The sequence below is a fragment of the Copadichromis virginalis genome, linkage group LG7 (genome assembly GCF_057382275.1).
Source record: "Copadichromis virginalis isolate Kocher_CV1m ecotype Utaka linkage group LG7, C_Virginalis_male_GT1.1, whole genome shotgun sequence".
NCBI lineage: Eukaryota > Metazoa > Chordata > Actinopteri > Cichliformes > Cichlidae > Copadichromis > Copadichromis virginalis.
Window position 1 is genome coordinate 2,595,218 of NC_140624.1, and position 27,959 is coordinate 2,623,176.

The 27,959-nt window shown below is 43.1% G+C and overlaps 1 protein-coding gene across 1 annotated transcript in view; it reads left to right on the forward strand.

The window, feature by feature from the left end:
* cdh13 (cadherin 13, H-cadherin (heart)) overlaps positions 1-27,959 on the forward strand; it is a 436,452-nt gene that overhangs the window by 130,988 nt on the left and 277,505 nt on the right. Inside the window, exon 3 of the mRNA XM_085461175.1 lies at positions 24,600-24,811. Within this exon, the coding sequence (XP_085317301.1) occupies positions 24,600-24,811 (212 nt within the window). The remainder of the gene's footprint in view (positions 1-24,599; positions 24,812-27,959) is intronic.

Here is a 27,959-nt window from a genome sequence, read left to right on the forward strand (position 1 = left end):
GTTTAGTTATTTTCCTTATGGTTAGGGATCGTTTAGGTTTTATCCGATACCGGTGTCAAACCGGTGCTTTTGAAACGGTGCCGGTGCTTAAACGGTGCTCAAACCGGTGCTTAAAGAATGGAGAACACAAAATTGGTCCAAAAACCTCTCATGTTCAGCTGTTTTTTTTGTAAAAAGATAACAATGTTAGCCTTTTCTGCAGCTATGGGGCATATATGGTATCACTCTTGGCTGGAAGCAGTGCTTAAACAATGGAAAAAACACAAACTTTGTCCAAAAACCTCTCATGTTTAGCTGTTTCCCACTTTTTCTTTGGTCCTTTTAGCCTTTTTGGCCAGGGTGAAGGGAGTATCTGCCATCAAACAAGAAGACAGCCGCATGTAGCTATGATGATGTTTGCTAGTTCACCTTACATGCATTAATGTAATAACGTGGTTAGCCTACTCAACGTAAAATTACACACGAACAACATTAAGCTACTCACGCAGAGAAGAACGGCTGCTGCTGCATCATCATCCTCATCATTTCTGCTACACTGGCAGGGCTAGGGGCCAGGACTCTCCTCTTCGGGTTCTTGGGGGATGTTGCTAACTCCGGGTCTGATAACAGGCACCACACCTGCAGTAGATGTGCTCGGTGTGAGGTCTCGCAGCAAGCTATCAAATACGGCGCATTTCTCGGCTTTTAACAAAATGCTATACGTCTCCAGGTGTTTCATCAGATTCGAGGAGTTACCTCCTTTGACAGTATCACAGTATCAGCTTAAAGCACTTGTTGCTGCTGAGTTTGCATCTTTTGCTGTGAAGTACAGCCAGACTTTGACCGCTTTGCCTTGGACATTTTTAATCTGTAGCTCTGCTCTAAAAGAACATACGTACCTGGGCCCGCCTACTATCCTCGGAAACGTAAAATGATTGGCTAGAATCTAAAGTGTATCACAGCTCAGGAAAATAAAAAAAAATAAAGCACCGAAATGTGCGCTGCTTTTCGGTCTGGTTACTACCGTTTATGTCAGAACCGGTGCCCATCCCTACTTATGGTGACTAAAAGTCTGACGGGGTAGCGTTGAGTCATTTGGTGATGCAGGTGGGCTTAGAGTTGCCAACTCCCTGAAAAATAAATAAGGGACACCTCGTGGCCAGGGCCGGGCAACCCAGTTGTCTTCACCCTTCCCAGTGTGGTAGCTCTTTTTTTGTGTGTGAAATAATTTTTTAACCATTTGACTTGAATTTGATTTAAGTAGATGCATATTCTATTCTTTGTGATATGAACACATGTGAAACAAATGATCATTTAGCCATTTATTTTTAGCTCAAAATGACAACATTAACACAGTAAAACAGGTCTCCTTCTTAAACAGAAGCCTGTCCTGCTTAACTTAAAATTATATAAATTAATAGAAAACAATAGAACAAAAATATTCTTGTAACAGTGCACATTTAGTGCATTTAGTACAGTTGGCTTCAGCTGAGGTATTATTTCAGTTTTTCTAATGCTAATCAGCTGCTCCTGTTTGTAAACCCGCTTGTTCCCATGATTACACATCTTAACTCATCATCATTATTCATCTATGTATTACTTTTATGTATTAGTCATCTATTTGTTGTAATCATCTATCCTTGCAGTTGTTTATTACACAAAATAAATTATATTATCACACTTCTGGCCACATAGCGCTGATATTCACTGCACATGCCCATTTTAACCTTAACCAGAGGGTTTAAAAAACAAACCAGTGTTTACATACCATATCTGCTTCTGCCGTGGCCTGGTGGACAAGAAATTGTTAAATAATTAAGGGTTCCCCGAGCTTTCACGCCCCTCATGTTCTTCATGTGCCCACCACTAGAAGCATGCCTATGGAAAAAGTGCGCCGGCACACAGTGCAGTGTGCTTTATAGGTGTTATCGTGCATTTTCCCAGCCAGGTGTTTTCCTTTCCCATTCCTCCCTGTGCTTTTGCAGCCTTTTTTTTCTTTCTCTGAGCGAACAAACATTGCTGCTCTAATGCTGGGCTCACACTGTGCGATTTTTGGCCCATTTTGAGACGATTTTTGAGTCGTGCGACCAATTTGGTGATCGGCCCGATTTTGGCCTTCATCGTGCGTCGTGTAGTATACGTGGGGTAACGAGAAGCGATTAACACCTCACGACCAGCTCCCGATCATCAATCGCTCGTGAGGGTGTCACGAGCGATTTACTAAATTTACTAGTCTGTTAATGAAGCAGAGCTGCGCTGTTACCACATAACCCTGAGATGGATTTCCCATTCGATGTGTCTTATTTTGACTGCAGCAGCAGCAGCTTAGTTTCCCTCCCTCTGCAAGGCTACCTTACTATCACTGCTGGCGTCCGCCCCTGCCCCAGCGCTCTTTGATGAAACCCTTTGCCCTGCCACTGACAAACAAACACAGACTGATTTAAGTTTGTTACGGTGCTTGAACACACCCACTCATTCCCTTCAGATCTGCTGCCGTGGTTAACCTTGTCAAGCTAGACTTCAGGGGATCTCAATCGCTTAGAGACGCTGAGATACTTTCATTTATATTTTCACATAAAACCCGGTGAGGAGTGCATCTGCGCAACTGTTTTGAAAAAGGAATTTAAATGAATTCATATTTAAGCAGGTGTAACCTTGGAACAGGCGACATCAAAGACCAAGCCTGGAGGCCTTAACATTTCCAGCTTGTGCGGAGACACGAGATGTTTACTGTTGCTGTCAGTGTTACATATGCATGCACCGCACAAAACCTTGAAGAATATATTTTTACTCATGAGCTGACATCCTCATTGACAAATGCAGGAATTAATTCAATAAATGTACAGGAACATTGTTTGCCTATGTTCACTTTCCTTCTAGCTTTAATGAGAAACCAGTTTGCTGGAATGCAAAGCAGCAGATGCGCCTGCTTTTCCTATCAGTCATTTGAAAGGCTCAGTTTTCTGTCCTTACAGGATCTGCCTTAAACTCCTCAAAGTGCCATTAATGAGGAGTTGATTTTGTGAGTTTGTGTTGTGTTTGAGTCTTTGAATCACTGAGAGGACAGTCTCAGACGTTTTTTGCATCTTGATGACTGTGGGTGATTATTAAAAAAAGTGCTCTATACTCATAACAAGTGCAATTATGGCAGGATAAAGATTCTCAGAAAACCTTGTTTAAATCAAGCCTTTGCTTCTTTGTTGTTCTGCTTTGTCAGCGCTGAATACGTTGATTGCAGACAGGTTGTCAATTTGAGTTTTCTATTGTCCTCCTTCTTTCATAAGGATGACTGACACTGCATTGACTTAGTGCTGTATCCATGTACACTTTAGAAATTATCCAAATCCTTTTACCATGGCCTCTGCAGCTACAGTTGCATTTTTATGTCATAACATCTGGCAATAACTGAGAAATTAGAGCTAAAGTGGACTATAAGCGTCAGTCGCTGGTCATGTCTATGAAACATGGCCTAGAGAAAATATTCTCACAACTTTCTGACTATTGAAGTACCTGGATGTCATGGCAAAATGTCTCAAAACACCTCAACAAATCTTTAAGTTAGCATGTGAGCTTTTGTGACCCACAGCTGCAGGTTCCTTTGGGATACATTTGGCCCTAACTCACAGCACTGAGTCACAGTGAATCTGGATATGGCGACACACTGATGCTTTGTTAAATGTGTTGATATTTGAGTGTCATCTGGCAAACACAACATGTGACAGTGCCATAACTGAGCTGTAAGTGCCAAAAACCCAGGCTAGGCCAACATTTGTCTGTTATCTGGGAAATATTGTCTGAATTGTCACGTTACCATGCTGGTCACATGACCTCTGGTACCTGGATACATGACAGGGTAGCTAGGTTTGAAGAGAAGCGAAACGTGTGCCAGCTTTGGGACTGAAAGATGAACTGTTCTGTATTAAGGACTGAATCGTATTTATAATAACTAAAGGTGGCAACTCAGGCGGTGATTTAGCTTTAATTATGGCTGAGAAGACCTCTGTGTGTCCAAAACAGTGTGAGATTAGTATTAGGTTCGGTTTAGTGACTCGACTGACTGGTTGCAGAGTGTGTGTGTGTGTGTGTGTGTGTGTGTGTGTGTGTGTGTTTGTGTTAACATTGCCTGGAGGCATTGTTCTGGCATTCATGGCCCAGCAGAATAGAGAATCTGCAACTCGACCAGAGAGGCGGCCCTCATTATCTCATCCTAATTACTGTCTACCTCACTGTTCTCTCACTCACTGTCTCATCTCTCCTTTGTATCGATTTGACAGATTTACAGTAGTAAAGGTAAGCAAGCAGGAGCATCAGTGCCCATCAGTGCAGCAGATTAAATCAGTACAGAGTTGCACGCTTCTGCCTGTTGACTGCAATAACAAGAAATCCCACAGATTAGTAGCGGTGGGGGAAAAAATCGATACTGTGTAGTATCGTGATATTTTGTTGGCTAATAATGTATCGATACAGGGACAGCAGAAATCGATATTTTGTTACAAAAAAGGTTTTTGTGCTCTGACTTTTGCATGTTGATCCTTTTTCTGAGCAAGAATCCTGACATTCCTTCACTGTCCAAATGTGTTTAACTTGTTTTTGGCAGCAATAAACATGACAGTTTACTTATTTTAATTTAAGACATGTTTTATTTTAATTAAGTTTAAAACTTTTTTTATTTAATGTAAAATTATATTTTGTTTTAATTTACTTTCAAATTCTTCAGTTGCTGAAGGGGCTGCATAGTTTTCATATTGCATAGTTCAGAATAGCTGTAATTGTACCAGATGGTTGCATTCAGTTAAGTTGGACTAGACTGTAATACAAACCGTTCAGTTTGTCAACAATAAAACTGAAATGAGAGAAAGACTGAGTGCGAGACTTTGATTTTAGATAAAATGAATATTAATAAAGTTTACCTTTATGGACAGAATCTGAATATCGCAAAATATTTTTAAAAATTGCGATAATATCGTATCGTGGGATGTATGGTGATTCTACAGATTAGTGTAACAAACCAAACATCAAATTAAGACCAGTCCAGCTGTTGTATTTAGCAGAAACCCCTTTCATGTACATGCTGAAAGATAACGATTCAGATTCAAATGAGACTGCTGCGGCTCCAGAGAGCTTCAGCGCCGCACAGTTTGCAGGATGACTTTAACTCGACTGCTAAGCTCTCAATGACTGATCTATTTTGTAAGTGCCAGCTTATCATAATCAGCTTTTGCACATTTCTGAGCTGGTGATTCAACATCTCCGAACCTCAAGTAAACAATTGTAGGAACGTCAGCCCCGCACAGTGTAACTTCTCTACTGTTTTGACAGTGTTTGTTGTAGCTTAAAATAAAAAGTAAGAGACTCACAATAGGCCTATTTTTCTGTGGGCATATGCTGACAGTGACATTTCAGAGCCCTGTTATTTGTAAGAACACTCACGGGGCACATCATGTTATAATTAGCTATCTGTTTTCCACTAGCTGGAATGAATTTCACCGTATGAGAGAGAAAAGCTCAAGAAATCAGTGAATGTCAAACACGACTAATAAGACACCATGTCTCTGAAATAAGCAGATAAACAAACCACTTTTCTGCTTTCAACAATGGATACGTGCGTATTACATTTAAATGATTTAAAATGAAGGCTTTTCATTTTTTAAACCAGACACTCTTAAGAACCACCTGTCTGACAGCTTCATTGGCACGACTGTCCATCTAATGTCACCATTGAATTCAAATGGCTAAACTTTCTTCTATAAGTTAAATGTTTCCATTGTTTTCATTTTTTCTCATTGTGGCTTTTAGCTTATCAATATCATGCATTCGATATCTCGAATATTAGAAAAGATTTACAATACAGAAAAGTCCTGTTTCTGATAAGTTCCATTTTTTGCGTGTAAAATCTGGCTGCAACTCTTTTACTATGATTCGATGCATCAGTGCTGCATGCATGGAGGCAATCATCTGGTTGCACTGCAGAGGTGTTGAAGCCCAGGTAGATTTAATAGCTGCCTTCAGCTGGTCTGCATTGTTGGGTTGAAATGCTTCTCATGTCCATCTTGACAATACGACGTCGATTCTCTGTGAGGTTCACGCCAGCTGAGTTGGTTTGCCAATCAAGCACAGTCATCGCATGGTCACAAAACCATGAAAGCACAAAGTGTGATGACTGTGATGACTTTGAACTTGATAAAACACAGAGGACCAACCAACACCACAGACTGTCAAACCTTCACACAAACACTTTGGATTTATGTGATTTCCAGATGAAATCGCAAATTTTCTGTTAATTGAAACAGCAGCCTGCTTCTCTTCCTAATTAGCCCTTTGGGAAGAAACTGTTTTTGAGTCTGCAGGCTGAACATGTTGAAACCAGGGTGGGAGCTGTCCTTGATGATGTTTGCTGCTCTGCTGAGGCAGCGGAGGAATAAATGTCCATCAGGGAGGGGAGAGGGCAGCCGATGATCTTTTGTGCTGTCTTGACTACACTCTGAAGCCTCGCTCTATCTGCCTTGGTGCAGCTGCCATACCATACCGTGATGCAGTATGTCAGCAGGCTCTCAATGGACGAGCAGTAGAAGGTCAGCAGCAGGTTGGAGTTCAGCTGAGGACCCTCAGGAAGTGCAGCCGCTGTTTGGCCTTCTTGACGACCGCTGAGATGTTGTCTGTCCAGGAGATGTCAGCAGAGATGAGGACGCCAAGGAACCGGAAGGTGTGGACTAGGGCTGCACGATTTTGCATAAAATGAGAATCACGATTTTTTTGGCTTAGAATTGAGATCACGATTCTCTCACGATTTTCTTTTCCAGTATAAATATTTATTGCACTTATTAACTGCACATCAACTTCGTAACAGTTGAGACTGAACATAAAAACAATAAATAAACATAAAAACAACAAATGTCTCACGTTTTGTTGTTGCCGCAAAATGTTGTACTGCTTGAAATTCCGTCTCCACCCTTGCTCGACACTGCGTGTATAGAGCAGGTAGTGCAACAATAGAAAAATAGTTGCAGGACGGCACTGTGTAGCGTTTGTCTAGGGTGTTGATCATTCTCCTAAATCCCTCGTTTTGCACAGTGTTGATGGGAGCCATATCTTTGGTCAGGTGATAAGTGATAGCCTCCGTAATGTCTTTGTGCCTGCGGGAGTTCGACGGGTATAGGGAAGCGCTGTATGGGGTTGAACGTCTGGTGTCCTGGTGCAGCCACAACAACCTGGTGCTGAATGCCCAGAAGACAGTGGAGATTATTGTGGACTTCAGGAAGCACACAGCCCCACTCCCCCCCATCATCCTGACTGACACCCCCATCACCTCTGTGGACTCATTCCGCTTCCTGGGTACCACCATCACCCAGGACCTGAAGTGGGAGCCCACCATCACCTCCGTCATCAAGAAAGCCCAGCAGAGGATATACTTCCTGAGGCAGCTGAAGAAATTCAACCTGCCAACACGGACGATGATGCAGTTCTACACTGCAATCATCGAGTCCATCCTCACCTCCTCCATCACCGTGTGGTACGCTGGAGCCACTATCAGGGACAAACAGAGACTGCAGCGTGTTGTGCGCTCTGCTGAGAAGGTGATTGGCTGCAGACTCCCATCTTTGCAGGACCTGTACACCTCCAGGACACTGCGGCGTGCAGCCCGGATCTCAGCTGACCCTTCTCACCCTGGACACAGTCTGTTTGACCTGCTCCCCTCAGGCAGGAGGCTCCGGTCCATTCGCACCAGAACCTCTCGCCATAAGAACAGTTTCTTCCCCTCTGCTGTTGGACACATGAACAATAACCATATGACTGTTCCCACCACTAACACATGACCCTACGCTGTGTTCACTGCATCATTCCATGTTTGGCACTGATCACCACCTGCACTCATGTATATATCTTTCTACGTAGCACTCTTAATTCTTATTCTCATGTATATATCTCATGTATATCTCATGCACATATCTTTCTACGTAGCACTTTTAATTCTTATCCCTACTTTTATTTTTTCATGTCTATTTAAGTGCTATTTATGACACTATGTTTGCACTGAAGCACCGCAGCAATTTCCTAATGTTGTAAACCTGCTCAACATTTGGCAATAAACCCCTTTCTGATTCTGATTCTGATTCTGATGAGGTTCCTGTTATTAATGTTTGGGTGGTTGACGGGGACGGATTTTCTCCTGTCACTTTCTTGGCCTTTACAGCTTCGTCATATTGCACTTTATGGTGACGTCTGAGGTGGTTATACAGATTTGTAGTGTTACCTTGCGGTGCTGCTACTATGGCAAAACACAGCTTGCAAATGATATTTTTTTGACTCTCATCGTCTTCTTTGAAGGCAAAAAACTTCCACACGGAGGAATGAGAACCTTTTCTTGGAAGTAATTTTACAGTGGGGTTGTCATTCTCACCGCCATCAGGAAACGTTTCCTCTGCCCTCATTGTGTTTTCTCCCCTCGGGCAGTTTCACGTGCTCTCCGTTGTTTTTTCCCTGCCAGATGGCTTCTGTATCACGTGGTATAAGGCTCCGCCCTTGTCATTTGTTGAGCAGGAAGCGTGAGCGCTTGTTTTCATGCAGATTACGTCCCGGATCAAAATGCGGTACAATCGTCATCCTTTTTTTTCTTTTTTTTAAATCGTTGTCATTTGGAAATGAGATCGCACATAAGTATGAATCGAGATCACGATTTTCTAACGATTAATCGTGCAGCCCTAGTGTGGACCCTCTCCACACACTCCCTGTTGATGTAAAGGAGGGCTAAGTCAGTGCTGTGTCTCCTGAAGTCGACAATGACCTCTTTGGTTTTCTTAGTGTTCAGTGTCAGGTTGTTCTCTGAACACCAGGCTGCCTCTCTGTAGTCTTCCTCGTCTCCCTTTGAGATGAGTCCGACTACCGTGGTGTCATCAGCAAACTTGATGATGAGATTGTTGTTGTGGGTCGAACTGCAGTCGTGGGTGTAGAGAGAATACAGGAGGGGGCTCAGCACACAGCCGTGTGGGTGGAGGAGAGATGAGGGCGGAGTCTTATAGTCTGGGGCCGGTTTGTAAGAAAGTCCTTTATCCATGATGAACGCAGTGACACAGTGAGATAAGAAGTATTTATACTGTCTGAATAGTAACTTACTCAAACTCAAATACTGGATTTCCACCTCGCGCATTTCACTTTATATGTAATGAATTTGGAATATATAAAACAATCAAACATTTTAACAATATTCAAATTTTTTGATATACACTAGGATGTTATCAGTGACAGAAACATTTATATTTTGTCAGCAGGGCTGTGCGATATGACCAAAATCATCCTGATATAAGACATCTATCGTCCGATAACGATATAAATCACAAAAATTTAACATTTTCTGTAAAGTCTGTGAATCTCGGGCAGCTCGACTTGTGTGAAGTGTTTCCAGCTGGGCGTCGTGTAGCTGGAGTCGAGTGTTTTAACCGATGCATGAAACGATACATTTTTAGACATAAGTTGTAACGGCGCCGTTTTCTTTGTGAGTATTTCTTACACGGCGTGCTGCGGGGAGAAGCCTGTTCTAACGTTTGAGTCTACGGTTTATTTTTTAGCACCTGGCGACTCTTTTTTTACTTCTCATCCGTAAATAATCTGCTCTTTCATGTGATTCAGTTTATTTTGAAAAGTCTCAACAGGATCTTGAGCTTTATTGTGAAAGGTTTATGTGGAACATAAACAAGCGGACACGCGATGCTGTTACCGTCGTTGTTGCTAACGACAACGCATAAAAACAGGGCTTGTCTGTCCGTAGTGTGGTTATATATAAGAGAAAGAGAACTTTAAGAAATTAATATAGTCACTACAGTGTCCATCACAACCATGAAAAATATTGTCGTAAACAGTTTATTTTGCGACACCACGAAACAAACGATAGCGTAAAATGAAACAATAGACGTTTTTATATCGTTATCCGGTATATATCGTTATATCGAACAGCCCTATTTGATCAGATTTATGAGTGGTCAAGCAACCTGGGAAACATGTACAGATATTTCCCACTCAGACCTGAGTGACCTGTTTGTAAACAGCAGAATTCATTATTTCCTATTTGAAAATAAGATTTTGTAGAAAATAAAATATCCAGTCTTCATAAGTGACTTGTGTGGAATGGAAATGTGTGGTACCCGACCACGATAAACTCATTCTCATGGGGTTGCAGCAGTGGGTGGATCCACATACTTCATTTGACGTGGAGTTTTACACCGGACGCCCACTGACCCAGCCCTCCCAGGGATTTGTGTCTCCTCTCAGTGTTGAGGCAGGGATCTTTAGCTTGTTAAGACAATATATTAACCACTACAGTCTGTATGGAGCCATTTTTTATTTTACATAAAATTACATTTCTGTCATTGCATATCTGTTCAGTCTCTTTGCTCTCTACTTTTATTTGGGAACAGTTAAAAATACAATTTGCTGTCATTAGCCTTCGATGGGGAAACCTTTTCTCTCCAGGGTTCAGTCTCTCAACTTTACAAGCAAACTTTGTTGTTCCTAATTAGTCTGACTGTTATACTGACGAGTTGCTGCAGCTATTTTGATTACCATTACGGTGTGAATACAGGTGTAATTAATAACTTCCATTATGGCCAGGGCCTCGGTTCATGCCATTCTGTTTAGTAGGGCACACCAAATGTAACGCTAAGTTATTTAAGGACTAGTTTATGTCAATGGATGAATTTACTGACTGACGCGCAGAAGAAATAGTTCTTTATGGAGCCCAGATGGTGTGAATGATGAGACCAAAAACTGCAATGTCTTGTACCAAAAATATATTGAATAAATAGGGGAAAGGGGAAATGGAACAAAATAATTAACACAACACACAACGTAAATGTCCACAATTAAATAATAAATCAGTGCTGTGATTTTTCTGTGCAAGAGTCCTTTTGCTAAGAGTCCTTTTTTTTGGTCCTTTTCTTTTTAAAGTTCACTTTTAAGGTATTCCTCCTTAGGGTCCAGCTTCATACAAGGGGGAAATATGTCCGTAATCCAAAGACGGCTAAGTGGGGGAAAAGAGGGGAAAACAAAGAATGGTCCTACCGGCTCGCCACTTCAATATGAAGAAGATCAATTCAAAGGGGGAAAAAACCTGACCGCTGAGTTTAAAGTTTAAAGATGAATTGAGGGGAGAAAACGCTTTGTTTTCCAACACCGTTCTAAATACCATAAGCTCACAGCCACAGCAGGAGTCGAACCCGGAAGTATCCCTCCACAGCCGGTTTTCAGAGTTGCCGCGACGTGGGAGGAGCCAATCAGAAGAGGGACCTCAAATCAGCTGACGTGGGTCATGTGACAGGGAGTAGTTGATATGGGTTACAGGTTCCCCCCTCAATCTCATGTACGTCCCTGTACATGGTGGTTGGGTCCGGATGACAGGTTGTTCAGTGGCAGTAAGCAGATGGTCCTCTTCATCCTCCAGTGCATGAGTAAAGGCAGTGGTTAAGCCATGGACTAGTGCCTGAATACTCTTCAAGATGGGCTGACCAAGCGTAGAGTATTGTAACCGGTCCGGAGGTTTCCTGATCCGAGTTGATGTTCTCAGAGGTTCTAGTTCAGAGCTGGAGGTGTCAGAGTTAGATGGTAGATCAGCAGCAGAGGACATACTGGACTCAGTCCGCAATTCAACATTGGTAGGTTCAGCAGAGGACAGACTGTCCTCTGATTCCACAGTATCAGGAGCTTCCTCCTTGACAGGGGTTTCTGAGTCAGGGGTTTCGCTCTCTGCTGGCTCAAGAGGAGGCAAAGGGAGCGTAGCAGGTTCACAGACTGGTGTATCAGATGGTAAAGGTTCAGTGGCTGGAACGGCAGATGACGGTTCTGGCAGATTGTGGACAGTGGTGAATTGCAGAGGCTCTGATACAGGATCATACCATTGATGCGGTATCATTTCATCCTCATCGTCTGACTGAGGTTGTGCACAGTCCTCATCAGAAGGGTTGAATGACTGCTTCCTGGTTGGTTTTACAGTTGTTCGGTTGGTTCGAGTGGAATGCGGCAAAAATCCACATGGTAATAGGAGATCTCTGTGTAGAGTACGAATCGGTTTGGATTTGTTCTCCGGTCGGACAGTGTACACTGGAAGATTTTCTGCTCTTTTTACCACCACATAGATGTCTGGTTCCCATTTGTCTGCGATTTTGTGTTTGCCTCGGAGTTTCACATTACGTACCAGCACCCTGTCACCAATGTCCAGTTCAGAGGGGGTGATATGTTGGTCGAAACGGCTCTTGTTTCTTTCCATGAGCTTCTCCGCATTGCCAATGGCAATTTTGTAGCTCTTTTCTAGATTTGACTTCAGGTTCTGGACATATTGCGAATGAGTCAGTTGATTGCCGTCCACAGGCAGTCCAAAGACCAGGTCAATCGGGAGGCGAGGTTGTCGACCAAACATGAGCTCATAGGGTGAGTAGCCAGTAACATCACTCCGGGTGCAGTTGTATGCGTGGACCAAGGGCTTAACAAAATCTTTCCAGTGAGTTTTCTCTTCTGTGGTGAGTGTTCCGAGCATATTCAGGAGTGTTCTGTTAAAGCGCTCGACTGGATTTCCTCGTGGATGGTATGGTGTAGTTCTTATTTTGTGAATTCCAGCCATTTTGCAGAGTTCTTTTATTGTGCGTGACTCAAAGTCTGGTCCTTGATCACTATGGAGCTTTTCTGGGATACCATAATGAACCAGAAAACTGTCCCAGAGACATTTGGCGACAGTCTTTGCTTTTTGGTTTGGAGTGGGGACAGCGACAGCGTACTTGGTAAAGTGATCTGTTATTACCAGGATGTCTTTGGTTCTGCTCCTGTCGGGTTCCAGTGATAAAAAGTCCATGCAAACCAGTTCCAGAGGTCGATAACTTCGAATGTTCACCAGGGGTGCCGCTCTTTCAGGTAAGGCTTTTCGTTTGGTGCATCTCTCACATGTCTTCACTTTATTCCACACATCATTGGCCATTTTTGGCCAGTAGAATCTTCGACGTACGAGGTCAAGAGTACGTTCGATGCCCAAATGACCCATCTGGTCATGCAGTTCTGACAGTACTTCAGCCCGAAATTTCTGAGGTAACACTAACTGGTGATAGAGCTGGTCCCCAACTTGCCTCCTCCTCACGAGAATGGCGTTTTGGAGCTCCAGGCGATGTTGGTCTCGGAGTAGAAGGGGCAGTTCTGGGAGTTCATCCCGCAAGACGGGAGGTGGGCTTTCCCCAGTCTCTAGCAGCAATATGACATGCCTCAGGGTCTGGTCTTCCCTCTGTCTCTCAGCGATTTCAGCATTCGTCAGCTGAGGAACAACAGGAGGTGCAAACTGAGTGTCGTTGACGAAGCTGTCAGGCAAACTGTCGGCATGGGCAGTTAGTGACTGGATGAGTGCGGTGGTGGACATCTTTTCAGCCGTACTATAAACGAGCTGCCGGTCACAAAGGGCCTTGACTGTGTGTTGATCGATGGAAATTGAGGAAGACTGATCCAGATGATGTTGGGCAAATCGGAGAATTCTCTCCCTCTCCTTTTGGGACATCTGGTCATTGGAGAGTTCTCCATGTGGCCTGCGAGAGAGAGCATCAGCATCTGGATTTTGCCTACCAGATCTGTACATGATTTTGAATGAAAATGTAGAAAGAGCAGAGAGCCAACGGTAACTGGTGGCATCTAATTTAGCAGAGGTAAGTAGATAGGTGAGTGGGTTGCTGTCAGTAATGACAGTGAAGTTGGTGCCGTAGAGATAGTCATGAAACTTCTCCGTAACAGCCCACTTGAGAGCCAGAAATTCCAGTTTGTGAGCTGGATATTTGGACTCACACCTCGACAGACCCCGACTCGCATAAGCAATCACCTGGTTTTGTCCTTGTTGCTCCTGGTACAGAATAGCTCCTAGCCCAGTAGAACTAGCATCTGTATGGAGAAGGTAAGGCTTCTGGGGATCGGCGAAAGCAAGTACTGGTGCTGTCGTGAGTTTTTTGATAATTGTGTCAAAGACTTGTTGACATGCAGGAGTCCAGCGACTGGCAAGTGGTTCCTTAGGATCCAAATATTGCTCTTGCTTGAAGGTGGCTCTGAGTTTCCGCTGTGATGGAGGATATCCAGCAGTAAGGTCATGCAAAGGTTTAACGATGTTAGAGTAGCCTTGGATGAACCTACGGTAATATCCTGCGAAACCCAGGAAAGAGCGAAGTTCTTTAAGATTCTTTGGAATCGGCCAGGACTTAAGTGTCTCGATTTTATCTGGATCTGTCTGCACACCATCCTTTGACACAACATGCCCCAGGTATTTAACGGATTTCTGGAAAAACATGCACTTTTCAACTGAGAGCTTGAGTCCAAATTCCTTCAGACGGTGAAGGACTTTCAGTAGTCTCCTCTCATGCTCTTCAAGCGTTGGTGCAAAAATAATCAAGTCGTCAATGAAGACCAAGACTTCTTTCAAGTTCATTTCTCCCATGCACTTTTCCATTAGTCGTTGGAAGGTACTGGGTGCGTTTGTGACTCCCTGGGGCATTCTGTTGAACTCATAGAATCCAAGTGGACATACAAATGCTGTTTTGCTCTTGTCTTCCTCCTCCATTTCAATCTGATAATAACCAGATTTAAGGTCAAGGACTGAAAACCATTCTGATCCAGAGAGAGCTGTAAAAGTATCCTCCAACTTTGGCAATGCATATGCATCTTTGATGGTCTGCAGATTTAGTTTCCGGTAATCAATGCAGAGCCGCACACTCCCATTCTTCTTTCGCACCACGACAATGGGTGATGCAAAAGGTGACTCTGACTCTCTGATGACCCCAGAGTCAACCAGCTCCTTCAGGTGTTGGCGCACCGCATCCAGATCTTGAGGATGGATTGGTCTTGGGCGCTGTTTGAAGGGAGTAGGGTCAGAGAGCTTGATCTGATGTTTCACTTTGTTGGTTTTCCCAAAGTCAAGGTCGTGTTTTGCAAAGACATCATGGAGGGCGTTTAACTTCTCAGTAATACGACTCTTCCATTCCGGTGTTAAGGGGGAGTTACCAAAGTTGAAGTTGAACCCAGAGGTCACAGGGTTAGGAGGCATACTGTCATGACTCCTTTCCTGACACTGAATAGACTGAATGGCACTGATCTCCGCAATGATGGCTTTGGCTGGGAGGGTTACATCATGATCAGACTGGTTGCAGATTACCACAGGTAAGTGGTATGGCTGGTGAGAAGGGAAATCCATGACACAAGACGGGACCATTAAGCCACCTGGCAGAGGTGACGAAGTTGGATGTTCCACCAACACAGCCTTCTCGGCCTGGAGGCAGCGTCCGCAAATTAACCCCTCCAAGGCAACAGTTTTTCCAGCTGGGATGGTCTGTGGTCCGTCAGTGTGCAGCTTGATGATTCCGTGATGGTTACTGTTGGCCAGTCTGTATCGTTGCTCAAGGATTTTCAGCACCGCTCTGTATCCATGTGGCGCTGGAATGGAGGGTTGTTGGTCTGAGAATGCTTTCTCATATGCCAAGTCCAGAGTGTTCGTACCAATCAGTATTGACGGCTGTTGAGCTGATTGGACATCAGGAACTACCAGGGCAAGTGTGTCAACAGCTGTGGTGGAACCCAAGAAGTCGGGAGGGAAAGTGACGTTCAGCTCCACATAACCAAGGTATGGAACAGCTTGGCCATTTGCTCCTTCTATCTCCAGGAGATTTTTCAGAGGTTGTATTTCATGGTCAGAAAGATAATCATGGTGGAAGGAGTGAGAGATGGTGGTTACCTGAGACCCAGTGTCTAACAGGCAGTTGAATACAGTTCCTCCAATCGTGACCTGTGCTGTGCTTCTGGTTCCAATGAGTCCTTTAGGCAATGTGATGGAATGTCCATCCTGCTTGTAACTGGGACATGGGTCGACTGCAGCCTCCGTCTGTCCCTCCACAGAGACTGCCTCTAGTTTGACGATTTGTGATTGCCGTCCCAAGCCTGCTGTCTTTTTTCAAGTTGTTTCTTCTTTTTCAGAACCAGTGTCGGGTTCGGAGGGTTGGCGCATCCTGCTGACATGTGCCCATCCTCTCCACATTTAAAGCAGTAGCCTGCTCTAGGCCGGGAACTGGTTGCACTGCTGCAGGGTCTTGGTTGTGCTGATCTGAGTTGAGGTGGTGCTGGCTTGGAGAATTGAGACTTCTGTGAGAGAAGAGCAGCCATTTGACTCTGCAGTTTCTGCATCTGTTGCTTCAGCTCATTAATAGCCTTGGTGTCTGAATGGCTACAAGCACATGTGCTCTGCGAATGAACAGCGGCACGAGGCTTGGATGCAGTTAGGTGCTTCTTCATGAGATTCTCCTTGGCCAGCTGTCTACCCTCCTCAGTTCGAAGCAGTAGGAGGAGCTCTGCAAAATATGGGGGATCGCTCCTCAAGTTCTCCAACTGAGGGGAGAAAACGCTTTGTTTTCCAACACCGTTCTGAATACCATAAGCTCACAGCCACAGCAGGAGTCGAACCCGGAAGTATCCCTCCACAGCCGGTTTTCAGAGTTGCCGCGACGTGGGAGGAGCCAATCAGAAGAGGGACCTCAAATCAGCTGACGTGGGTCATGTGACAGGGAGTAGTTGATATGGGTTACACAAACTATGATTATTTTAATCAATTATACCTTTGTTTAGACTGCTGCGCTATATCAAAGTGGATATTGTGTTTTCTTCCTCTTCTAATACTTCTTCTGCTAATTCATGCTCGCTGCCACTTTAATCCCGAGCTCTCTCCTCCTCTAGATGTCAAGATCAAAGATCTGACTTCGCTCTGATATGTAGTCTCACCTTTTGATTTTTATTGGCTAGTGACTTTTTGACTGTGAAGGCCGGTCAGAATAACTTTGATAAAACACGTATACAAGGATAAGATGAAGCCCTGCACCAGTTAGATTAAATAAACAACCAGAACACAACAGGAGCCGGTACTTATTGCAGTTTTTGTTCTCTGGCTTTGATCAAGTCCTTTTGTGTCTGAAAACACTCGTATACAAAAATACATGTTGCTAAGGTATCCAAGGCAACATAACATTAAGTGTAGCACAGATGTGTCGAGATGATAGAAACATCTAACCAGGTAGTTAGCATGCTTGACTGACCTTTAACAGTCCACATGGGAACTCTTTGATGCTGCTTGAGATCAGAAAGTAGCTGTAGTTTAATTGGCTTTAGTCACCAGCACAGTGGACAGGGCCACACATCAAAGTATGATCAAGGGCCCTGGAACACTGTGCATAAAAGCTAGTATGCACAGACCATGCTTACACTGACAAATGAGAGTGATACAGTCGTCTGATAGAATACAGTGGTTTGAGTAAAAGGACACACACTCTCTGGTTTGCAAAAAACACACATTTCTCTCACACTTGATGATTAGAAACTGCATGTGACATGACTGGATAGTTGGAGTGGCAGTAAAGGTTGAGGTGGGGGGTCTTAATCGTCGGCTAAAGCCAAGGTGAAAGCTGCTGCTGTCAGGACCCCCTAGCTAGCTAAATCCCTGCAAACTGTTATCTTGCTAGATGAAAAGCTAACGTCTTGTTACTATTGAGTCCTAGTGATGGGCCTTACACAATGCGCAGCGATAGGAAACTCTGGGGTAAAATGCAATTCAGGGCGTAAATACATTTTCAAAAGCAGCTCCCTCTCTCTAATGCGGGGTGATTATTTGAGAATAGCGTTCTCCAGAGGCCTTTTATGAGGCTGAGCATAGTCGCTCTGGTTAGACACGGCAGCTATCAGCTTAAACACACCCGTGCTGCCACCTTTGAGATTAGCCCTCAGATTCCCATCTCTTCCATCATGCAGACTTGACATTTAGTTACAAGATAGAAAATTGTCTTCACAACACCTCAAAGGAAAACTTTAGTACCTGACAGGGGAGGGGGGAGATCTCAATTATGTGGCTGAGTCAATGAAAATATAATGCGGGATGCCAAAATAATCCAGCATGAGTTTCTGCCTAGCACCGTTGAAAGACATGAAAATGAAGACATCAGTGTGGATGGTCCTTTTAAAATATCCTAAGCTAACTGGCATGATTGAATATGAGGTGTCTGCTTAGTTATTGAAAAATATCTCGCTTAATGGCAGAAGTAAATTAGAATGGAAACATGTTAAATCCTTGCACAATGCAAAAGAAATTAAAAAAGCCAGAGTAAGTTCAACAAATAGTTTGATGTAATGCCAACAAGTTCTAACATTAGCCTCCGTACTGCACATCTCATCCTGCTTTTCTTCCAGTTTGCTATAAAAAGAAAATAGAAAACAATTAAAACCAAGTTTTTTCCACCTCCCCCTGCAACAATGAACCAGTTTGAATTGATGTTAATGGATTTCACATCATGTTGCAAACCAAAAATATTAATGCACTGATAGTTTTTTGTTTCTTCTTTACTTAGCTAGATACTAGAGTTGACTTCCTTGGTAAGTGCATTTTTTTACATCATAAACCCAGTTCAATTTCATTTATACAAATCACAACAACAGTCACCTCAAGGTGCTTTATATTGGAAGGTAGACCCTACAATAATAGAGAAAACCCAACAATCATATGACCCCCTATGAGCAGCACTTTGGCGACAGTGGGAAGGAAAAACTCCCTTTTAACAGGAAGAAACCTCCAGCAGAACCAGGCTCAGGGAGGGGCGGGGCCATCTGCTGTGATTGGTTGGGGGGAGATAAGGATGAAGACATGCTGTGGAAGAGAGACAGAGATTAATAACAGGTATGATTCAGTGCAGAGAGGTCTGTTAACACATAGGGAGGGTAGAAGAAACACCCAGTGCATCATGGGAATCCCCCAGCAGCCTACACCTATTGCAATAAATGAGAACGTGGACGTTTTGGTGAACACTAATCGGACAGGCAATCAAGCCTAGAGTAACCCTGGTCTGTGATGAGTGGGTTTCTGGAACATTTGTTACTCCAAAGGAGAGTTTAGCCTGAAAGGAACTTGAATGTCAAACTTGAGGAAAAAGTCAAACCCCCATGACACCCTGCTTTTCCTCTCGAATCCTCAGTGAGGGATTTTGGTGACCCTAATCCATGTTGTGCACAGTTATTCAACCCTGAGCCAGAAAGAAAGTGGGGGTGTGGGTGCTGAGAGGGGTAAGTTGCGTTCTGTCATTGTTGCCTGACTTCAAAGCTGCCAGCTCACCATGCTCTCTTCTGAAATCCTCCCAAAACCTGACAACATTAGAATACCATCAAACACTCTCTGGCTGCCTTTGAAATGCCACTGACACTGTTTGGCGCTGCAATTTGCGGGCTCTAACGAGCGCGCCCATGTTATTGAAATAAATCTGAGGCTTGTAATGGGAATGGAAATGAACACATCTTTCATGCTTTGGATTAGAAGTGAGAGTTGAATATTGAGACAGAGCCTTGTTTCCCTCGAGAGTCAGTTGTTGACTTTGTAGCTCTCCGTAGTTGTCCATTGTAGCCTTGCCGTTTCTGGCATTTTCTTTTCCCATTCCCTTTTCTCTCCTTCTTCTCTCTACGTTCATCCGTCACTCTGCTACTCTCGTCTTCTTTCCTTCGTCCAGAGGGCAGAAAACGATTCTTTCCAAATGAAAGACTATAAAATGTCTGCAAGAAAAGGTAAAAGCAACCAGACTACACAGCCACAAAGGTTAAGTGTACTAATTGAGAGCTTTGATAGACTCAGTCTATTGATTTTAAAGTCACACAGGAACTTGTCTCTGTCCACTTGGTCATGGTGTGATGGAAAATAGCCGTACAGTAGAATGTAGGTAGATGAATACACAATGTAGTCTTCCAGCAAATTATTTGAATTACATTGAATTTCATGATATGGTGAAAACATGAACAATTAGAGACCATCTGAGGATGACACACACACACCTGCACACACACACACACACACACACAGACACACACACACGGGATGAAAACAATACGAGCCTTGCTGTTGCGGCGGGTAATAAAAGTTTGAGCGCTTTCATCAGTGGAACAATACGTGTTAATTACAGCAGTGGGTTGCCATTGTACTTGAATTGAACAGCAGCCTTTCCCCTACTGCGGGCTAATCTGTATGCATTAGAACGATCACTTAGACTAAATGCAGTGAGACTCGTGTGTCGCAGTCAACACATCATTTCTAAAATTAAGGGGTAGATGCTGTTTCCAAGAAACTTAAGTGCCTGCATTTAGTCGAGTGTTTATCATATGACAACAATGCAACGTAACCTTGTATAAAATGAAGACGTAGGTCAAGGTCAAGGTCAGATTTATTTATATAGCACATTTCCAACAGCCGATGCTGCACAAAGTGCTTAACAATAACAATAAAATTAAAAACTACAGTGTAATACAATAATAACAATAGAAACAATAAAATAGAAGAATTGAAACAATACTAACTAATTCAGATAAATCCAAAATGCTTGGGTCATAATGTGTTAAAAGCCAGAGCGTAAAAGTGTGTCTTTAGTAAAGATTTAAATTGCTCAAGAGTTTGAGCAGATCTAATATTAAAGGGGAGACTATTCCAAAGTCTGGGACCTGCCACAGAGAAGGATCTATCACCACGAGATTTGAGGTTAGTCCGTGGAATGGACAACAATAGTTTTGAACTAGATCTCGTGGGTTTTCCTGGAGCATAGGCAGAGAGGAGCTCAGACAAGTAGGGGGGGGCTCGGGCGTTGAGTGACTTAAAAACAAAAAGTAAGAGTTTAAATTGGATCCTGTAGGGGACAGGGAGCCAGTGTAATGAGGCTAAAATTGGGGTTATATGCTCTCTCCGTTTGGTACCAGTTAGCAGGCGAGCAGCAGCATTTTGAACCATCTGAAGGCGATGGATGGTGGCATGATCTAGGCCATAATACAATGAATTGCAGTAGTCCAATCTGCAAGTAAGAAAAAGGTGGATGATACGCTCGAAGACGTCAGCCGGAAGGTATGGCTTTATCCTGGCTAGCTGTCTTAGCTGAAAAAAACAGGACTGAACTACTGCACTCACCTGCTTATTCAATTTAAAAGAACCATCAATGTAAACTCCGAGGTTTTTTACATGTGTTTTACAATACGAGGAGAGGGTACCCAACGTGCTGTCGATATGATTGAAATTGCCAAAAATGACAACCTCAGTTTTGTTTTCGTTTAGCTGTAAAAAATTTAATGATAACCACTGTTTAACGTCGTCAAGGCAGCGTAATAAGAGCTGCGGTTGATCTGATCCTGATTTTAAAGGTAGATAAATCTGTAGATCATCCGCAAAGCAATGAAATGAAATGCTGTACCGCGAGAAGATGGAGCCCAATGGCAGCAAATAGAGTGCGAAGAGGGCGGGACCCAAAATAGAGCCTTGAGGAACGCCGTATTTAAGAGGAGCTAATTTGGAATTGTGGGGGCCCATATTGACATAAAAGAACCTTTCTGTCAAGTAGGAGCGAAACCACTGAAGGGCAGATCCTTTTAGGCCAGCATGCGATTCTAGCCGTGATAACAGGATGTCGTGGTCAACCGTGTCAAAAGCTGCTGACAAGTCCAACAGTAAAAGGGCAGCAGGGCTGCCAGAATCCATAGTTAAGAGAATATCGTTAAAAATCCTTAAAAGTGCTGTCTCAGTGCTATGTAATGATTTAAAACCAGATTGAAATTTTTCTGAGATCATATTAGAATCGAGGTGTGCCTGCAACTGTAGATAGACCACTTTCTCCAAAACTTTAGATAGAAAAGGAAGCTTTGAGATGGGCCTGTAATTAGACAGAACAGTTGGGTCCAGGTTTTGTTTTTTAAGAAGAGGCTGAACTACAGCTTGTTTGAAGCATAGTGGGACGCAGCCTGTAGTAAGGGACGTATTAATCAATTTCAGAATAAAAGGGCCAACAATATTAAAAGTGTTTTTGAGCAGACTCGGGGGAAGAGAATCAGAGGGGCAGTGTGATGATCTTAGGCCATTAACTATCGCGTAGAGGGAATATTTTAGTAGTACTGTAAAGTTCTTACACTCTTATTACAGAACCATCATTTTAGCTATATGGTTATATCAATGCATCAAAAAAAGCCTGAAAACAGATGAGTTCTGTTAAAATAATGAAAAATAATAATTTAAATAAAGAGTCCAGTCCTGCTTGCTTTAGCAGTATCTGTATCGCGTGGTTGGATCTGTGACCGTAGGACTCTTGGACCAGTTCTGTGGGTACCAAACCAAAAAAGCACCAACCAGATTCATTTGTTTTGAAGAAGTCTGTGAGCTGGCCTTTACTGTTGTGGCCTGAGAGACTGCACGCTGATTTTTCTTTTTCTTTCCTGCTGAAAAATTGTTGTCCATTGCACTTAATGTAACAGCTCAGTGCTGCTGTGCCGTCTGGTTCCATTGCTTCCTGCAAGACTTTAATTTGCTGTTGCAGAGAATGGTGGGTTTGCACTTACAACACAATTCCTCTCCAGCACGGTGCTAGAAAATAAAGCAGTGAATGTCAGTAAGAATCTGAAATTAGCAGCAGTCATGAATGCTTCTTTTCTGGTGAATCCCTGTCTTTTAAAATAATATATGCTGTATCCAGTAAATTACAGTTTAAATACCCTCACTGCTTATTCAATTAAAAAAAAGAAATACTCGACCTAGTTAGAGGTTGTAGGAGACTGTGTTTCATTTAATACATTGTAATGGGTAAAGACTGATGACACATATTTGGAAAGACACAGTTTTGACCCAAATTTACCAATTTATCAACCAACAAAGAACAAAAAACCACAATTAATGTTAATTAATGCTAATGAATTTTGTGAAGTGAGGTAGTGAATGATACCACTGAAACACTCATCCATCCAGCAGTTAGATGATGGTTTCAATGATAGGCAGAAGCTGTTAAATGGTTTGAATTGTAAATCAATGTGGCTGAAGCCAATCGAACGAACAGTCTGGTGCTGGGTGGATGAAGAGCGAGAACAGAGGCTGGCAGACGAATTATACCACACTGCACAGTAGCTTTGCCTGCACCGAAACCTAACACGCACCTCTCTGCGACAGTCGCAGCCCGCACAGGTATGCCGGCAACACGCATAGGTTATGTCAAAGGGTCTGCATAGATTCCAGCTTGAAAAAGCATTCAATTAAATGCTTCAGAGAGACTGGCCAGGTGCTCCCAGTTGAATTGATCAGTTCCACCAACCAGAAACCTTCGAGGCAGCACAGAGGAACAGACGGGGTCAACACGCAGCGCAAAGAAAAGTAGCGCTGTAAAACAAAAGTTTGCTTCGTTGACTTATTCATGGTCTCTATGGAATAAACAAGAGACTGGCAGTCTGACATATTTAATCACTGTTGTTGCACATAAACTGGTTTAGACAGCATTTAACATACAGACAGAGAAAGTTGAATATTAGGTTTAACTTTACAGAGAAAGCTTGTAGCCTCTGCACCAAAGCTGAGCTTTATCTTCAAAGTTGCTTTGAGAAACACGATGAATACGGTCTCATCTGAAGCCGTTTCTTCCTCAGAGCGATGGCCTCTGAGTCCCCATTGTGAGGGGAACGCACAGCAGTGAGGCTTTTGGGTGTTTTGTGAAAGATTTCCTTCATGAATAACTACAGAGTTCCTTATATGAGTTAAGATAAGCAGTGGATTGAATCACGTAGGACGCTGCCTGTCGGCATCCCAGAGAAGTCTTTTTAAGTCTTCTTCATGTACATTTATCTTTGTTTTAATTATGAATTAACTGGCTTTTGCAGACAACGTGTGAGTCCAGAACCACGTGACTTGATTAATAATGCTAACCGTACAGAATATTCGGAATCACATGATTCCAGTTCAACTCCAGTCCTGATATCAAACAGAATTTATTTTAAAGGAGATGATGAGACTTAAATAAGCTACCATGTTTGCTTCCATCGTAAACTAACCTCTGTTCAGTCATGTGCCAAATGCTTTCCTAACAAACAACAGCATCCACACATGCAGACTTCCTGCCCCTCTTCCCTCACTTATCCTCCCTAACAGTGGGATTCATTACAGGAGGCTGAGGTAAAGAGAAGGTGAAGGATGAGGGAGGTGAGGATTGTCAGGGGTGATGGTGGGGGAGTACATGGGGATCATGTTGCAACACCTAGGGGAGTGTGTGAGAGAGATAAAGCGAGGATGAACATGATCAGAGGGGATAAAGCTCGGTCGAGTCCTCGGCAGTAACTCCCTCAGTCAGAGAAGGCAAGCCCACATGTGCACGCAGAGGTGACACTTCTCTTCTGTCTCGTGTCTTTTGTTTCTCAGCCCTGCAACTACGTGCCACCGTATTCTCTTTAATAAAACAAAGCGTACCACGAAAGCAAGTCAGAAACATTAATAAGCCGGCAACGCGTAGCACGCGCTGAGTCATAAATATTGCAGCTGGCTCGTATGAAAAGAGATCAGTGAGTTTATTGTAGCCTAGCTGACAGAGCCTTGCAGAACATCCCACTCTTTCTTCGGGGTAACTGTTTATCTTCAGGGCATATGTTTATATCTGAGAAATGCAATTGTTTTTTGTGCATTGTTTGACGGCTCCTTGAGCTCTGCACAGTGAGGGAATACCTCAGTGACTCGGAGTTTCATGGGGATTTTTCTTCTTATTTATGATGTTTGCAATTTGTTTGGATTGATGCAAAAATACATACGGCTCTCTGTGTGCTCCTTCCAGTTGAGTTTGATGACTGTGCGGGGAATGAGGACGTGACGTTTGGTGTGTCGGATCCCGGCTTCCACGTGGACGGGGATCTGAATCTGGTTCCTCTGCGAGATCTTCCGCACAGCGAGCCGGTCCTCTTCATCCGCGGCCTCAGCGCACGTGCAGATGACCTAGCGCAGGTGGACATCATAGGAACACGTGGTCGGTCAGCAGAGACACTCGGGGTGAGTAGAACTGGTGTGTTTGTATGTTCTATATCAGCTGTCATATCTGAAAGGGTTATTTTTGATTAAACTTGGAAAATGTTACTGAAAAGTAGCGAAAGGTCAAGGTCAAGGTCAGATTTATTTATATAGCACATTTCCAACAGCCGATGCTGCACAAAGTGCTTAACAATAACAATAAAATTAAAAACTACAGTGTAATACAATAATAACAATAGAAACAATAAAATAGAAGAATTGAAACAATACTAACTAATTCAGATAAATCCAAAATGCTTGGGTCATAATGTGTTAAAAGCCAGAGCGTAAAAGTGTGTCTTTAGTAAAGATTTAAATTGCTCAAGAGTTTGAGCAGATCTAATATTAAAGGGGAGACTATTCCAAAGTCTGGGACCTGCCACAGAGAAGGATCTATCACCACGAGATTTGAGGTTAGTCCGTGGAATGGACAACAATAGTTTTGAACTAGATCTCGTGGGTTTTCCTGGAGCATAGGCGGAGAGGAGCTCTGACAAGTAGGGGGGGGCTCGGGCGTTGAGTGACTTAAAAACAAAAAGTAAGAGTTTAAATTGGATCCTGTAGGGGACAGGGAGCCAGTGTAAAGAGGCTAAAATTGGGGTTATATGCTCTCTCCGTTTGGTACCGTTTGGTACTAGTGGGTGCCTGAAAGCAGGCACTGTGATCAAATATCAAAGCTCCTGGGAAAATAAGGAGATTAACAAGCTGTTCCTTAACCCTCTCCAGGCAGGCGTTGCCGATTTGCAACAGTTAAACACTAACAACCTGATCACCCCACATACATATTTTATGAGTTTTTTTTACTCAGAAGTACCACTGCAGGACTTGGTTGTGCATTAGCAACGAAAAGTTTAATTTGAGCCTGAACATGTCTATTCTCTTTCTTGTCAACCATTAAAGGTGACTGATTCACTTCCATGTATTTATAGTAGCCAGGAGCTGGTTGGCTTATTTTCCACATAGACACTGGGAACAGAAATAAACAATTATCTTTCAGCACCAGTAAAGCTCGTAATTATCACATCATAAGTATATCTGGTTCTTTAGCAGTTGAGTTGTTAAGTACACAACAGCGATATCTCAACAACTTGTATGTTTAAGTGGGTGTTGATGATGTGACATTTCTATGAAAAGCTTCCAATGGTCTGGCTGATTTCACGACGCACTCAGACGCGTCAAACCAGTGTTTGAAAAACTGTTGTGCAGTAAATTCTTCTGTTTCTTATTAATGTCAATATTTTTCCCTTGGTCCAGATAATCCAGCCCTGGGTAACATAAAACCTCTGCTAGTATTGTTGTCAGTGCCGTGCACTTGTCATGAGCCTTTATGCTTTGTCCCAAGTGCTGAATACTGAAATGACTGACATGTTAGCAGCCTCCAAATGCCATGTAAATACAAATATGAAGGTAAATAGTTTGCGGTGTGACAAACAAAGCAGTTACTGGATGTCGACTCAGTCTGACTATATTTTGTGTGGAAACTCGATTATTAGCAGGAACTGCATTGTGGTGTTGGATGAGCTTGTGTAATATAATCATGTCGGGCTCTATGGAATAAACAAATGGTTGACCGGTGACCCTTTGGAATTACTAGTGGGTGGATTTTGTTAACCTTGGGCAAATCTATGCAAGCTCTTTTACGTTTTGCAAGGTTTTTGCTGTGAGTTAAGATAAGTAGCTTCTGGCTCTTGCAATAAATTATGCTCGTGCAATACTTTTATTAATGAGACAGTTAATGACCATAACAGAATCAACCTGGGAAAGCAGCAGACGTTCATTGTGTTACAATGCAAAACCTCAGTTTGTCACTATGAACACATTTTAGGAAAAACAAAAATGACAAAACAAGACTGAGACTGTCTTGTTTTTATTTTGAAATTCTTTGTGCTGAGGTCAAAGTCAGCTCGAGCTGCTGATGTTCCACTTTGAGGTGTCACACTGTTATTCAGAGACATGACAGGGATCTAAACCCAGGCATTCACACATTAGTGACCTTAATTGCAAAAGTAAAAAACATTAAAAATTCATCTTCATTCATCATGAATTTGAATCACTTGTAAATGTGAGGCCTCCTCATGCAACCTTAATTATCAACGATTAGCATAATTGCAACCACACCAAAGACATCACGCATCGTCGTTGAGGAAAACACCCACATCCTTATTCTGTTTAAAGCGAATGCATGCTACTTTTAGTAAGTACAAAGTGGAGTCTATCCCAGCTGTCTTAGGGTGAGAGGCAGAGTACACCCTGGACAGGTCGTCAGTCGGTTGCAGTTCTGACACATAGACACAGACAACCATTCACACCTGTGAGCAATTTAGAGTTTCCAATTAACCTAACCCCACTAACTGCATGTCTTTGGACTGTGGGAGGCAAGAACATGCAAACTCCACACAGAAAGACCCCGGCCTGAGGGTGGAATTGAACACTGGACCTTCCTGCCGTGAAGCAAGCTAACCACTGTGCTGCCCTGTGCAACCAGAATATAAAAAATATGTAACAAATCCGCTCTGAAAAGGACTAGAACCGATATTTTTAGTTTTTACACATGCTCCACACGCGTTCTGAGTCAGTTTGTTTAAGCTTTCATGAATATGCATGCGTGCATACATCTCTGTTCATGTTCTTCAATCATTATTTGTGCACAAGGTCACATCAAAATAGAGTGGAATGAAAACACTCTGCAAGGCAAAGCAAACAGCTGCGGTTTTGCACCAACTTTCAGTGCAAAGAATTCCACTGGCCAGTTTCCGTTATTGGAATTTGGCCTGTAAGCCTGCACCCCTACGCCGAGCTTGGTTTCTCTGCAAATGTGTCCCTTTGTTTGTGTAATCTAGAGAAATTTGTTTTTGCTGAGAGCAAATTGACTGCCTTACAAAACTCTCTGCACCTGAATACACACTATTGTCCCTCATTCATATTTCTGCATAGACCCCAATTCTCCCCCCACCTTTGTCCAAATATGCAAAGTTGATTAGGGAAACTTTCCACAGACTGCAGGTATAGTTGGTGTTTCGCAGCCTTTCCAGAGATCATCTGTCTTTCTCCTGCAGTGCTCAGAATCCTGCTGTTACCATTTCTCCAGCACTGGCTTAATGAATATCCCCATCCCGTTTGGAATGATGTG